General features: G+C 41.4%; 1 protein-coding gene across 6 annotated transcripts in view; it reads right to left on the bottom strand.

Annotated features, from left to right (window-relative positions):
- Positions 1 to 12809, bottom strand: part of sash1a (SAM and SH3 domain containing 1a) — a 231616-nt gene that overhangs the window by 33290 nt on the left and 185517 nt on the right. For all 6 annotated transcript variants that reach the window (XM_040124615.1, XM_040124618.1, XM_040124620.1 and 3 more), the window contains 2 exons: positions 9732 to 9860; positions 93 to 143 (listed from right to left, as the gene is read on the bottom strand). In XM_040124615.1, the coding sequence (XP_039980549.1) occupies positions 93 to 143; positions 9732 to 9860 (180 nt within the window). The remainder of the gene's footprint in view (positions 1 to 92; positions 144 to 9731; positions 9861 to 12809) is intronic.

Genomic DNA, 12809 nt, shown 5'->3' with positions numbered 1-12809 from the left:
AGCCAAAGCATGAGTAAAACTGACACACAAAAGCGATAGATGTTACTTTTATGCAGCTTAAGGTGTTATGTGAACATAATGCCTCTGCTTACCTGGATCTCATTACGGAGCTGCAGAGAAGTGCTGCTTGGGTCCTGTTTCTCCTGACAAAATAACGAGAGGAAGAGAGGGAGAGAGAAGAAAGAAGGTCAGGTGTCAGACATCATTCACTTAATAACAAAGGGACATATGAATTGCAAAGAAAAAACAAAGACTAGAAAGGTAAAACAAGTTTTGCATTTGGAAAAGAAAGGTTAGTTGACTACAGAAACAGTGGATGGTACATTTAACAATACATTCATGTGGGAAAGACGTTCTTTGCTCAGGTTCATGTAGACACACCTTCATTTCATTGAAAACAAACACGAGCACATGTGTGCACCCATCCATAGACAGCTTGACAATTCGAGACTTGCTTCAGTTACCAGAACCTGTAAAACTTGTTTTAGTTGTTATAGAATAACAGTAGGCAGTGGTGCAGCCTAGTGAAGCCTTGGCTTTCGTAGCAGAACAAGACATGACAAAAAGCACCCACGTAACCGGCTCCATAAATTCCACAGTGTGATTACAATGACATTGCTGTGCACCTCCCTAAGCACAAGGTAACACCTGCTGGTTTGCATCACATCGTTAGAACACAAGATACCACGTTTGACTAACCATAGCAGGCCAAACTGGCTTATATGGAAAACAGACATCCAGACTGGGCAAAGTTTTGGACATTGATTTAAGGAACAAACTACTCAAATGACTGTCAGTGTACAGGCATTTGAGTCATTTGACAGTTGGTAGTAGCACAATTTAAACCTCTCTCACAATGTCTGTGTCAGGGCTGTTTGCACTGTTACACAGGGCTGGTGCTTGCAAATGTCTAAAGCAGGTGTCCTCATCATGGTGTGTCCGGGTACAGCTGTGCCACAAACCAAATAATTCTGCAGAACGACATGGGGACTACAGAATCTAAACTAGTCTGCAACTTAGATTTCAACCTGCAGCATGGGATTATTTAAAGTCAATGAACAGCCTTGAGGGTCTGGTTGGCTGCATAGTTTCTTGGTGGTGTGTTCTTGAGTGCTTTTGAAGTCATGGAGGAGATTTACTAACTCCTTGTGCTCAAACTCACCCAGTGCTGCCACAGTCTTATACTATGGGCTCTTAAGCACCACAGAAACAAGTGGGATCAGCACTTTACTTAAGGGAGGTGACCGGATTTTCACAGGCCTGCATCCTTAACCTTGAGGTTGCCATCCTGTCAACGTTGTTGACTACGAGCAATCATACTTCTGCTTTTGCACAATGAGAAATATGTGGCTTTACTGTTCACGTCCAGGGCATGGGAATGAGCTTAGATGAGGTTAGTCAACAAGATGCAGCTATATTTAGGGTGGCTCTTTATGATGTCCTCTTTGGTTTCATATATTTTGGGACATTTTTGAGGAAGTGAAAAATGTCACGACATTACTGAGATTCATCAAGTCTCAATGAGAAGAGAAAACATAACCTAAGACAAGTTCCTGTTTCTACTTTATATCTGACTTAATATTTTACTTTTACAGAAGAAAAAAAAAGGAAACATCTTTGTGATGCATATTCAGATATTACCATTTCTATTTTGGTACATGTGGAAAATGCTTGTCTATTCAAATGCAGTGTAATAATAAGTTTCAAGGATTTGGATGTTAACAACACAAACTCCAATGAATCTTGTTCTCTGTTTCTATACTGGACTGTTGCTGAACTTGAAGTTTAACACACAGCTTTCACTGGAATGAGGCTGGCAGACTGTTTAAAAGTCTCACATGACAAAATGTCTCCCATTGATGTTTTTTTTGGTCAGGGTTGAAGACTACTGGAATACATGGCACAACTTACATGGCTTAAGGTCAAAGCTAAAGCTATAGTGAATTTCCTCATCTCTTACAGATATTCTAGTCATCAGTCAATCAGCTTGAGGGGCATTTTAACTAGTTATTTTACTAGAGGATCAGAATGCTTGGATAAAGGAGTTTAGTGAAGTGAGGATGGCTACAAGGCCCTGAGGAAGGAGGTTGAGGGGTGCTAGTTGACTACCTTCCTAAAACCACTTAATGGAACTTGCTGCTGCTGCCACAAAGAAAGGACAAATGGAATCTGGAGTTTCCCAAATAGAGAGCGGCTATAGGAAATCAGTTATTAATGAGAAATGTGCATCATCCTTTATCTCCAAACCCAGATATTACATTGTAGTCAGTCACAGGAAGCTGAATGTAGCATATTTCCTTCACTTGGTCTGTTCATGATTCCTAATCAGACTGACCTTAAGGTTAACTTTTTTTCTTCTTTGACTGGACTTTGGGGAAGGGAGTGCAATCCTTCCACACCCTCACCCACTAAGCATGAGTAATACTTAAAGGACTTAGTCAGAAGTGACATAACCTCCTTTAAGAGCTCTTTGCGAGCCAGTAGCCTTCGTGTCATATGAGCAGAGGACCTAAGTGCATATGAGCAGAGGACCTAAGTGCTGAGGTGGCTAAAAGCCTCAAAATTAGCCTGAACCCTACACTTATCACAACTGTAATCAACTGAAGGCAGAGTGTAAAGATGTTAGCGAGACTGTCTGGCTGGCTGGCTTTATCTTTAACATTAGCACTACAATTCCTGCTAGTTCATTGGTTTGTTTATCTATTTGTCTGTTACAGTTATCAAGCAGGCAGAGGCGCGGGTCCGGGGGTTTCTTTGGAAAATAAATCAAGTGATGTTGGAAGATCCCCGAAACCATTTGTCCATCTCAGGGAATATAGGGATTCCCATAAGTCAGAGAGCAGGTACCTATCTAAGGTCATTAAAAAAAATTCATCTAGCAGACCTACAGAGGCACACGGTTCGGTCTCATTACATTGCCAGGCTGTGCACAAGGAAAATCTGGGACTGGGCTGTATGCCTTTTTTTTTTTTTTTTTTTTTTTTGTGGTGGCAGAGCTTATGTGAGACAAAGAAACAACAGATCTATCCCTTAAAAAAGCACAACTTTGGCAGTCAGCTCTGTTTGAACAACTGCATTGTGCAGAATAATGTGGGTGTAGGCACATAAATAAGGAGAGGCAGTATGAACAACATGCATGCCCACATGCACAGTCACATACTTTCACAAAGGTAGTGGCAGATTGGTTCTGCTATCAGATGGTTTTTGATGGCCTCTCTGGACTGCATTGAAAGGATAGATATGCCAGTCTTGCCAGTGGATAACTATGGGCACCGTCCCAATTAAAAATAAAAAATACACAGGTAGACATATACTCTGACATAGTCATATACGTGCCGCCACAGACGGATACCGAGACAAATGCACAAACCAAGGAGCACCTACACTTAACACACAAACACAAACACACACACACACACACACACACACACAAAGCTCGCCTCCACTTCCACAGATAGAGCCCCTGAGACACGGAAACACAAAGCAGCTCTCTGTTCCTCCTACTCCTCCACAGGCTCCCCTTACTCGCTGTCTGTGCGTGCCATCTTTGACATGGAAAGAGGGAGCGAGAGGGTGAAAAGATGAGCAGAAGATCAATGAAAAACAAACAAAACCTACATCTGTGAGATGAATTTTTCACAGCGCAGAGAAAATTCGTGTTAAAGCTAGACAAGGTAAATTTGGGTTTCTCTCAGATTTGTGTGTGGAGAAGCAAATGCAAAGGATGAAGTTGCCAGCTTAACTGACAGAGTTTCTGAAAGAAAATATCTAATCAGTGCATATTTGAGGGGTATTTCTTTCCGTGTGTGTTTGTGTGTACACCTTAGATCTCACTACACACTCCCAGAGGGGGCATGCTATCCTTTACATGAACTTACCGGCATCAGCTTGAGATACTGCCCTACTTACCCTGATTGGCACGTATGCATATGAATGTGTATGTGTTTTCCCTCCAGATGTCCAAAGACTTGTTTGTGCACAATCCACTCTGTGTGTATGTGTGTGCAAGGTTGATGCAAATGCAAGACTCTGATTGCTTAAGCGTGACTGAATTGAGTAAAAATATAAGAGAGAGAACGCTGTAAGAAAGTAGATGAGAGAGAGCTCCAGCTAATCAGGATCACAATGTCAGCAGACAGGGAAACTAGCATCTGAAATGACTAAGCCCAAACAAACAAACACACACACACACACACACACACACACACACACACACACACATCAAAAGCTTCTTTTAAGTGACTGTAATTCCAAGCACGGCATTGTTTTCCATTATTAACCCAGAAACTACTGCTTAACTCTGTTTCGCTGCTGCAGGACAGGACTCTGATAATGGGTGGGAAAGGTTAGAAATACAGATCAATGTTAAATAGCAGTAGTTCAGTCCAAATATGACTGCAAGACCAACCAAAAATATGAGGTTCCCACAGTGGAGTTACTGCTAACCTCAGAGACAAAAGTAGGTGTATATACGGCAGAACTAGAGACCAGGTGGCTTAGTGGCGGTATGCCAACTGGAATCGTTGAGTAAAACTAGGTGGGCGGGCATGAGGTTCTTAGGTAGCCCTGCGCATGTGGAGGGACAGGCACCAACTGGAAAGCCTAGTGACAGCCCAAAAAGACGTTAGCAGTGGGACCAGTATGGAAGGTGCAAACCTGCAGAACCAGCTCATGGAAGATCTCATTGCAAGATCTACAAACATGCACGCATGCAAGCACGCACGCACGCACGCACGCACGCACGCGCACACAGCCAATTAAATGTCACACACAAAAGCAGGAAATTCATGTTCTCAATGGGCAGTATAAACCAGGCTGCCATGCTACCTCTGAGCTGCTACATGCTTAAATTCTTTTATGGGAAACAGAAAACCATTAGCACACTCAGTACCAGCGTCTATCCACTTCCTTTCCAGAAGTTTTGAGGGAGTGTGTATTTGTGTATACGCGTATACTTATAGCACAGGCCTGCGTGCATACAGTTTGGAGCATTCCTGAGCCTTGTGGATCACCATTGTTTTGGAATTTCAAGACAAATACCAGAGTTATTACAAATTCCAATGACAGTCACGATCCCAAGACTGACCAATACATCATACAATAAAATTACAAATATACAACTTGCTTTCCACAGGGGTTATGTCAATAACGGAGTTATGCCAACATCTTTTGAAAGTAATCTTATAGCAACAAAGACCACTGTCTGAGCCTGATGACTTGCAACGTTTATAGGCAAAACTCTGGAGGTAGAAAGGACAAATAAGCAGCGGAATTCACAACAGAGTTTGTCTTTCTTCTACAATGTAGTTTTAACCCAGCTGAACTGACCCACTTCAACGAACAAACTTCACGCAGGCATTAGCACATTAACCGCACTGTTCCTCACCTCATGGCAAAACAAAACACAAGTCTGTACTTGAGTCGACCCCCGACTGTCAAGTTACTCAGCTAGATAACCATAACAGAGCATTCCTGAGGCTAGCAGATCAATCTGACACCAGCTGAGGTGTTTTTGTGTCAAAAGTTTCAATTATGAAGTCAACAGTGACACCAGGATTTCGGGGAGAGGCTCAAAGGATTTAAACTTCATGGCCTTTTTGTTTACAACCGCAAAAATTACCCTAAAGGATATTACCAAAGATACTGCTGTACTGTCTCATTATGGTTCACAGCACTTATAAATATGTTAAAGGTTTCTTACAACCACAAATTCCAAAATGATCCATCTTGATACATATTTAATGTACTTCATCTGTTTAATCACAGTGGTTTGAGAGAGATGCTAACATCTAGTTTAATGTTTTCCTCCCTCAGCTATACACAATTATCCACCCCACCAACCACTGTCTGCATGTCTATAGGATCCCTCCTGTAGCTTCTACATCCATTTGGCATAGTTTCACCCTAAGTAGCAAAGATAGTCTCACTTACACTGAACAGCGTGACTGTGGCGGCAGGGGTTTAAAAACTGGAGCAAGGCTAATGGTGAAAAGGAAAAGAAATGAAGAAAAGACAGGAGATAAGTACTTGCAGATCTGATAAAGCGCTCTATTCACTTCAACTTCAAATCACTCAGTGTACAATGTATGCTACCATGAGAGTTAACCTAATGATAGCCTTTTTTCTCAGGTTTTTTTTTTTCCCTCCCGAACTGATATACCTATTCCGATTCGTACGATTTGATATTTTAAGAACAACACATGGAGCACAGGCAGGACAAAAGAACTTGGGAGTGAAAAGAAAAAGTCAACAATATTACCTTTTTCTATCTGTAAAAGACAAGTAGCTTTTGATAGTTTCTGAAAAGGAATGAGAGCAACTTCAAACCAAATGATAAGCTCTGTAACTCAAGTATGGAAATAAATGATATCTCAGTAAACAGACAACAACCAATAGTCACCATGTTATTTCTAATAGGCTGAGTCATGCTTGATTTTTTGTAATTGGTTAAATAGGTGGAAACAAAGATTATACACTTAATTATACAAATTATACACACAACAATTACACTTGTAATTATCCAAAACACAGAACTGCTTAAAAGGATGGATCTGAAATTTATAGCTCAGGCTAAAAGGTAATCTTCACCCATTGGCCTGACCGTTCACTGACCTGTCAATTGAAAGAACACGTTTTGTTTAAGTTGCTGAACTCGTTGCTCCATTTCAATACTTCCTGTCACATCCAACAATAAGCCTTATGCATCACCAAATCAGCATGCCAGTGAGAGCAGTCCAAATGCTTGTTGTCTATAGAAGCGCTGGGAAACTGTGTGGTACCACTAATCCATAGGTCACATTCCCAAAGGAGGATGTTTATTTTACCCCTTGTGTCCCTGCTACTCATAAAAGTAACATGAAGATGTATAGAAATAACCCAGTTGCGACCAAGCAGGAAGCGTTTACATTCATAGTCACTTCCAAGAGAGCCTCTATCATCGGCTCCTAATAGGTAGAGCTTCACATTTTACCACAACCGAGATAGCCATCACGTTGTTAATTGAGAGGCCCCTCAAGACATGTTGTGCAAGTAAAAAGCAAACACAAATGTTCAGTTCCACAAATTTTTGTAAAAATGTTAGTGTTGCAAGAACATTTCTCAAGAAACAACAGCCAAAAACCCAAACCCAAACAGAAAGCGTTCCCATTAAAAAAAAAAAAAAAGATTAGTACACTTGCCAGTCTCAGCATCAACTTGAGAAAGATTTGGAGAACAGAAAGTTACATAAGAGCGCTTCTTCTCTCTCTTTGGTGTCACCAATCTGACCACAGCTAAGCTATAGACACTGGGGCTTTCTTGTGGGACTTTTCCAAAAGCAAATTGCCAAATGTGTTGTCAGCAGACAAAGTTAACATATGAGGTGTTTGAATCAGACAGTAAACGTTAACCTTACGCTGCTCTCATATGGCACCGTGCTTGCCCTTGTCCAGTACCTCCTTTATCTTGAACTCTTCCTCCTCTTGTAGTCTGAGTGAGAAAACAAGGAAAGGTCAAATTTAAGGTGACCTTTGCTCTCTAAGTCGCAAGCCTACTGACCAGAGCTGATCTGGAGTGACTGAGAAACCTTTTGTCTCAAAAAGTTACATTATGAAAGATGTGAAAAGATTTAAGTTACCCTGTCAAAAATAGAAAAGAACTGACCTATGAATTTTTATAGAGACAAAAAGAAAGACAATTACCGGAGAGGGAGTAGGTCTCGTGGAGACCTGGCTGCTTTACCACCATCCTGTACCCTTTACAAGTGACAGGTCTTTCCCTAAAGGCCATGTCCCTCAGGAGTACCATTTGCTAAATGTCTCCCCATTAACGCGGCTCTTAGACATTGTGACCTTCTCTAACCATTTGCTATTGGCCCTAAGGGAGATGGCTGCATGACACTGGCTTGCAGCCACTGATTTCTGGAACCATTTCACAAGATACAATGGTCATTCGCTACTCTATTTCTAACTGGGTGTCCATTTCGCTGTCTGCCCTTGTTTTCAGTTCATCTGAGTCTCTTGTGCTCTGCCCATCTCTCTCCCTGTCTTCTCTTGTGTATTACTTTCATGATGTATTTCAATTTTTTTGCTCTAGTTTTACAGATACTGTGCCACAGCCTTTGAGACGAAGTGTCCAGCCTGGTGGAAAAATGAGGCTGAAAACAAAATCATCAATATTGCCTAAGAGAAGAAATTTTGACTTAAACTAATATTTCTCTACCTTTTCTTTATCAAGCTTGGCAGCTTGGTGTAGTTGAATATTCCCCAAACCAAATGTTAGAAAAGGACTGTACCGAAATGCAAAGCAAAGATCACTCCATATAGCGTGGGTTGATACTGCGCTTTTGAGAACTCTCAATAAGGTGTTGTCTGACCCATATTCCTTCCTTCATGTTTTTTTTCCTCTTCTCTTATATTTTGGTGCCAAACTTTGCAGAGTGGCGGGACAGCTGCAGGCTCTCACATTCCCCCACTCCTCCCCTCAATTCCCCTCATCCTCCTTCATTCGTCTTCCTCTGTTCACATCCTTATCCTCCTCCTGTGCTGGGCTTCAGGCTTCAGGCTCAGTCAGCTCTTTTTCTCTCTTCTTATACATGGGCTGCAAAATCTGCCTTGATTGCTTCCTCTTCCCCTGTTTTATCTCCTCAGGTTGAAACCTTCCCAAACTATAAAACATCCAGAGGTAATCCTTATTACTGTGAAACTCACATGATGGGAGAAGATAGATCTAAGTATGTGGCCACACAGAGAGAACAATTGACTTACAGTCAGATGCAAAATGCATCTATGAATCCACAGCTATAATTTTTTAATGCTTCCCTATCCCTCTCCTGCAGTCATTAAGGACGGACAGAATAAATCAGCTATCCATCCAAGCTATACCTGTCAAACAACCCAAACCACATGTCCTTTTCAAGCAGAGGAGGCCTCCTATTAAACTGGGAAACCAGTAATGACAGAAAAAAACATATCAGCAGAGACAATTTGGACAGGGGCTAAAATAAGAAAAGCTGAGGTAACATAATATGAATGTAAGCAAAATCTATGGAGGGAGAACTGAGTCACTATTTTGTTGGGCAACACTTATATTTGTGACACCTAACTTTTTTTTTTTTTTTAAACATTGGACATTTTACTTTCAAGCACATCTAAACTGTAGCTTAAGTCAGAAAAGCACAATGAAGATGCTGTATTTTGTATTTATTTGTTTTAGAAATTGAGCCCACATTACATGTTCTAAGGCTTCAAACTAATTAAATTCACCATGAGTAAGTCATATGAAGTTAGCACAACTCTCAACACTTGATCTGGTTTGTAGTGTGTTACACCGAGCTTGGCCCTGTGTAGCAGCACCAGCAGCATTCCTTCATACATTTGCTTGTAGCATGGCAACCAAAGGGGTGCCCCACTACCCTACATCCTTGTAAAAAGGAACCCCAAACTCCCCCATGAACCTCCAGAACACCACTGCATTCACATCCACAGAAGGCATACTGCTTTGCTTGTTGTTGGCTAAGATTGTGGAAATTACACGATATAAAGCAACAGACTGCCTTAAAGGGGTATTTTTTGGGTCATGACTAAAAGATTTGCAAAAAAAAAAAAAAAAAAAAAAACCATTTGCCTAAAGCAATTTCTAGGCATGCGAGCTGAGTAGAGAGGGAGAAATGTTGTGACTGACAGCTGTTTTTGCTCAAATCCTGTTGCTATGCAAGGTTGTGTGTGTGTGTGTGCACGCTCGATTGCATTTACCATGTCAAGCTCTTGTGAGACTCGTCGTTTGCGTAGCTCCTCCATGCGGTCGCTGACGTCACTGAAGCAGGTGTTGTAGTACTCAGAGTACTCCTGGGCAAGGTCATCTATGTTGCCCAGAGAACCATCCTGGAGAGAGGAAGAGAAGGAATGGTTTAGCCAGGGAACTACAACATCCTAAGGAAGGACAGATGATAATATAATTCAACAGAAAGAAAAATGCTGTCATTTATAAAATCTCCATTTGGACAACTTGTCCAAATGGACAACGATGAATCATTTAAAAATTTCATTTAAAACGAAAAACTAAATTTATTACTATTATTCATAACTAAATTATTTACTCTTTCATGCAATGTCCATCACTTTACAACATCCCACCAATTCCTCGTGGAAGGAAAAAGTTAGTAAACTTTGTGACAAGCACATACCCATCTATCTTCTGCGCTAAGCAGAGCTTTATAAAACCACCGTCACATACACTTACAATTAGTGGTGTATAGAAGGTACCAACTAAACTGGCAGGCATGCATTTAGGTAAACGTGACATTTCTGGAGAGTCGCACAGGAACACAAACATAATCACTCACACATGACCATTTCCTACACTGCGCCACAGATCTAATAAACTGATTTTTTTTTTTTTTTAATTTAGCAGAATGTGGGGACAAAATCTGTGAATTGTGGATTTATGCGTGTCCCCTGCTATAAAACCCCCTAAGTTAAAATCTTTAAGTAGAGTAAACTGGGAAAATACACATGTATGGAAGCACGTGTTGTTTCCATTCACCAATGTGCTCAGAAAAACCTACAAATACCCCTCACTAAAAGATCTGTGTTTTTATGACATTTATTGATCCTTATCATGTCCAGTTCTGTGAGTGTCTTTGGCAAACCATGGTCTGTTCGATGGTTTTGTCTCTGTCAAGGCTCATATCAAGGATCTGGCTAGCTGTAGTTTAGATCAGCACAGTTCCTGTCTTTGTCTGGTAGTTATGTGTTTAGGACTGAGGGAGGAAGCCGTGCTCCAAACAGTAGGGACCTTACAGAATACTTTTTGGATATAATGCTGAAGATTGACCTCTAGGTTAGTTTTGGAAACATTAATAGTGTCGTGACTTCAGACCTTGGTTCTATGGAAACCAGTGGGGTCATACAAACCGTCAACACATGGGGCCTGTCTCAAGAAGCAAGATTATGCTATGGTAGTTTTGATCAGTCCCTTTTACATCCGACTTCGTTCTAAACTTGAGATGTATATTCTATTTTGGACATTTGAACAAATTAGCTGGGTTTTAATCACTGCAGTTATCTGGCTAACTTTATAGTTCTGCCATGAGAATAAAAATGAAAAATTCATATATTTCTTGAATTGAGCCCCTCAGACTTTCTGAATGTAGAGCAATGAATGCAGAATGTAGAGCAATGTCTTTTGTATGAAGCGAGAGAAGACCGACTCACATCTCTTGCCTTGGTCAAAATGTAGGCCATTCTGGCAGTGATGGCCAACTGTTGAATATTCATTAGTGTTGATCTAATCTGTGCCAGGCAGACAGCTAGCATTGAGTCACTGTGCAGGATCCAAACAGTCTCTCTCAGTCTCTGTCTTTCTCAACCGGACTCCCTATCTGGGTGCCAGGCCACAAATGAATGGATCACTGTGAGTGTGAGTGAGAGTGCCCCACACACACAGAGGGGCATAGGGCTTTCTTCAGAGATGGGTGTCTAGTCAGTCACACATTAGCATGCAGGAGATTTCAAAAAAATTGGACCAAACTGAAGCAAACCAGTCCTTCACCACGCAGCTCGGTGGACGAAATTATGAAATGATGATTATTATTTGTGGGATGAACACAACCTTGCTAACAGACACACAAACTGTGTCTCAAAAGTTCAGTTCGTCCGGCTGCTATCAATCTGCCTACTCTCATTAATTGAGAAATCCTGTTCTGGCCAGACATATGGTTTGAGATGACCGGGCATCCCGGTGGGAACACTCCATGAGCAGACACATGTTTTCCCCTTCATTCCTCAAATTGACTGAAAGCACGCTCTCATTACAAAACTCCAAGATACTTTAAATCACCATACACACGCAAAGATTGTGCATATATATTTGCCTCATCTAGAAGATAAGAATGAACCCTGGTCTGAGATTACACCAACTCTTGATTGCCACTCCAGTTGGTGTTAACGGTGATAGATTAGTTAAGTCATAGGAGCAGAATTAATTAATCAAGCTTTGCCATTTTCCTGCCCCTGCTCCGAGAAGGAACACTGAATGTAAACATCAGCTGTGGGTAGGGAAGGCTGCATGTGCTTTGCTGTTTTCAGATGGATGTGTGTCCTGTGACTGTATGCATCCACGTGTGTGCAAACATTTGTGTGTGTGCGCGTAGATAACTGAGATTCCTCCAATTCTCTAGTGGCATTAGCGCATGGGGGAGTCCAACACAGCTGACCCTTATACCCCACCTCCACCACCAACGTGTAAAGTGATACTGCACATGTTCAGTTAGGTATATCCACTGTAAGACAGCACGGGAAAGCAAGTGTAAAGAGTGTAAATGTCTTTGAGTGAATCACAGCAGGTGAGGGAAAAGGTTAAAAAAGGGTAACCGACTGTTTTCTCGGGATGTTAGATTGACTGAGTGTCAACAGATAAGCGGGTTTTTAGTCCACATTTTAGAGGGGAATCTGTCAACGTGGGACTGAATGTGGAAGAGCATGCAGGATCTGACAGTGGTACACATCTCCAGTTTAGAAATGTGGGTTGGGGGGTAGGGGTGGCGGCTGGACAAGAGATGATTTGTGGGCTACTGACTAGGGCAGCCCTGGGGTGAGAGAAGGATAAAACATCTGGAATCTGGGAATAGAAAACCTTCATCTATTAGAAAGATCCTATGCATGAGTAATAAATATGCCACAGCTTGTCTGACCTAAAAAAAACTTGTGTCTGGCGTGTGTTAGCATATCAAGCTAACCAATAACCTTTAAATAAAAATATCCTTTTAAATCCACTACAAATGAAAACCAGAATTATAAAACACATCTAGTTTCATGGAGGTTTCCAATAGA

This window comes from Xiphias gladius, chromosome 4 (genome assembly GCF_016859285.1).
Source record: "Xiphias gladius isolate SHS-SW01 ecotype Sanya breed wild chromosome 4, ASM1685928v1, whole genome shotgun sequence".
Classification (NCBI taxonomy): domain Eukaryota; kingdom Metazoa; phylum Chordata; class Actinopteri; order Istiophoriformes; family Xiphiidae; genus Xiphias; species Xiphias gladius.
The sequence above is the reverse complement of the archived record's forward strand: the minus strand, read 5'-3'. Positions and strand labels throughout refer to the sequence as shown.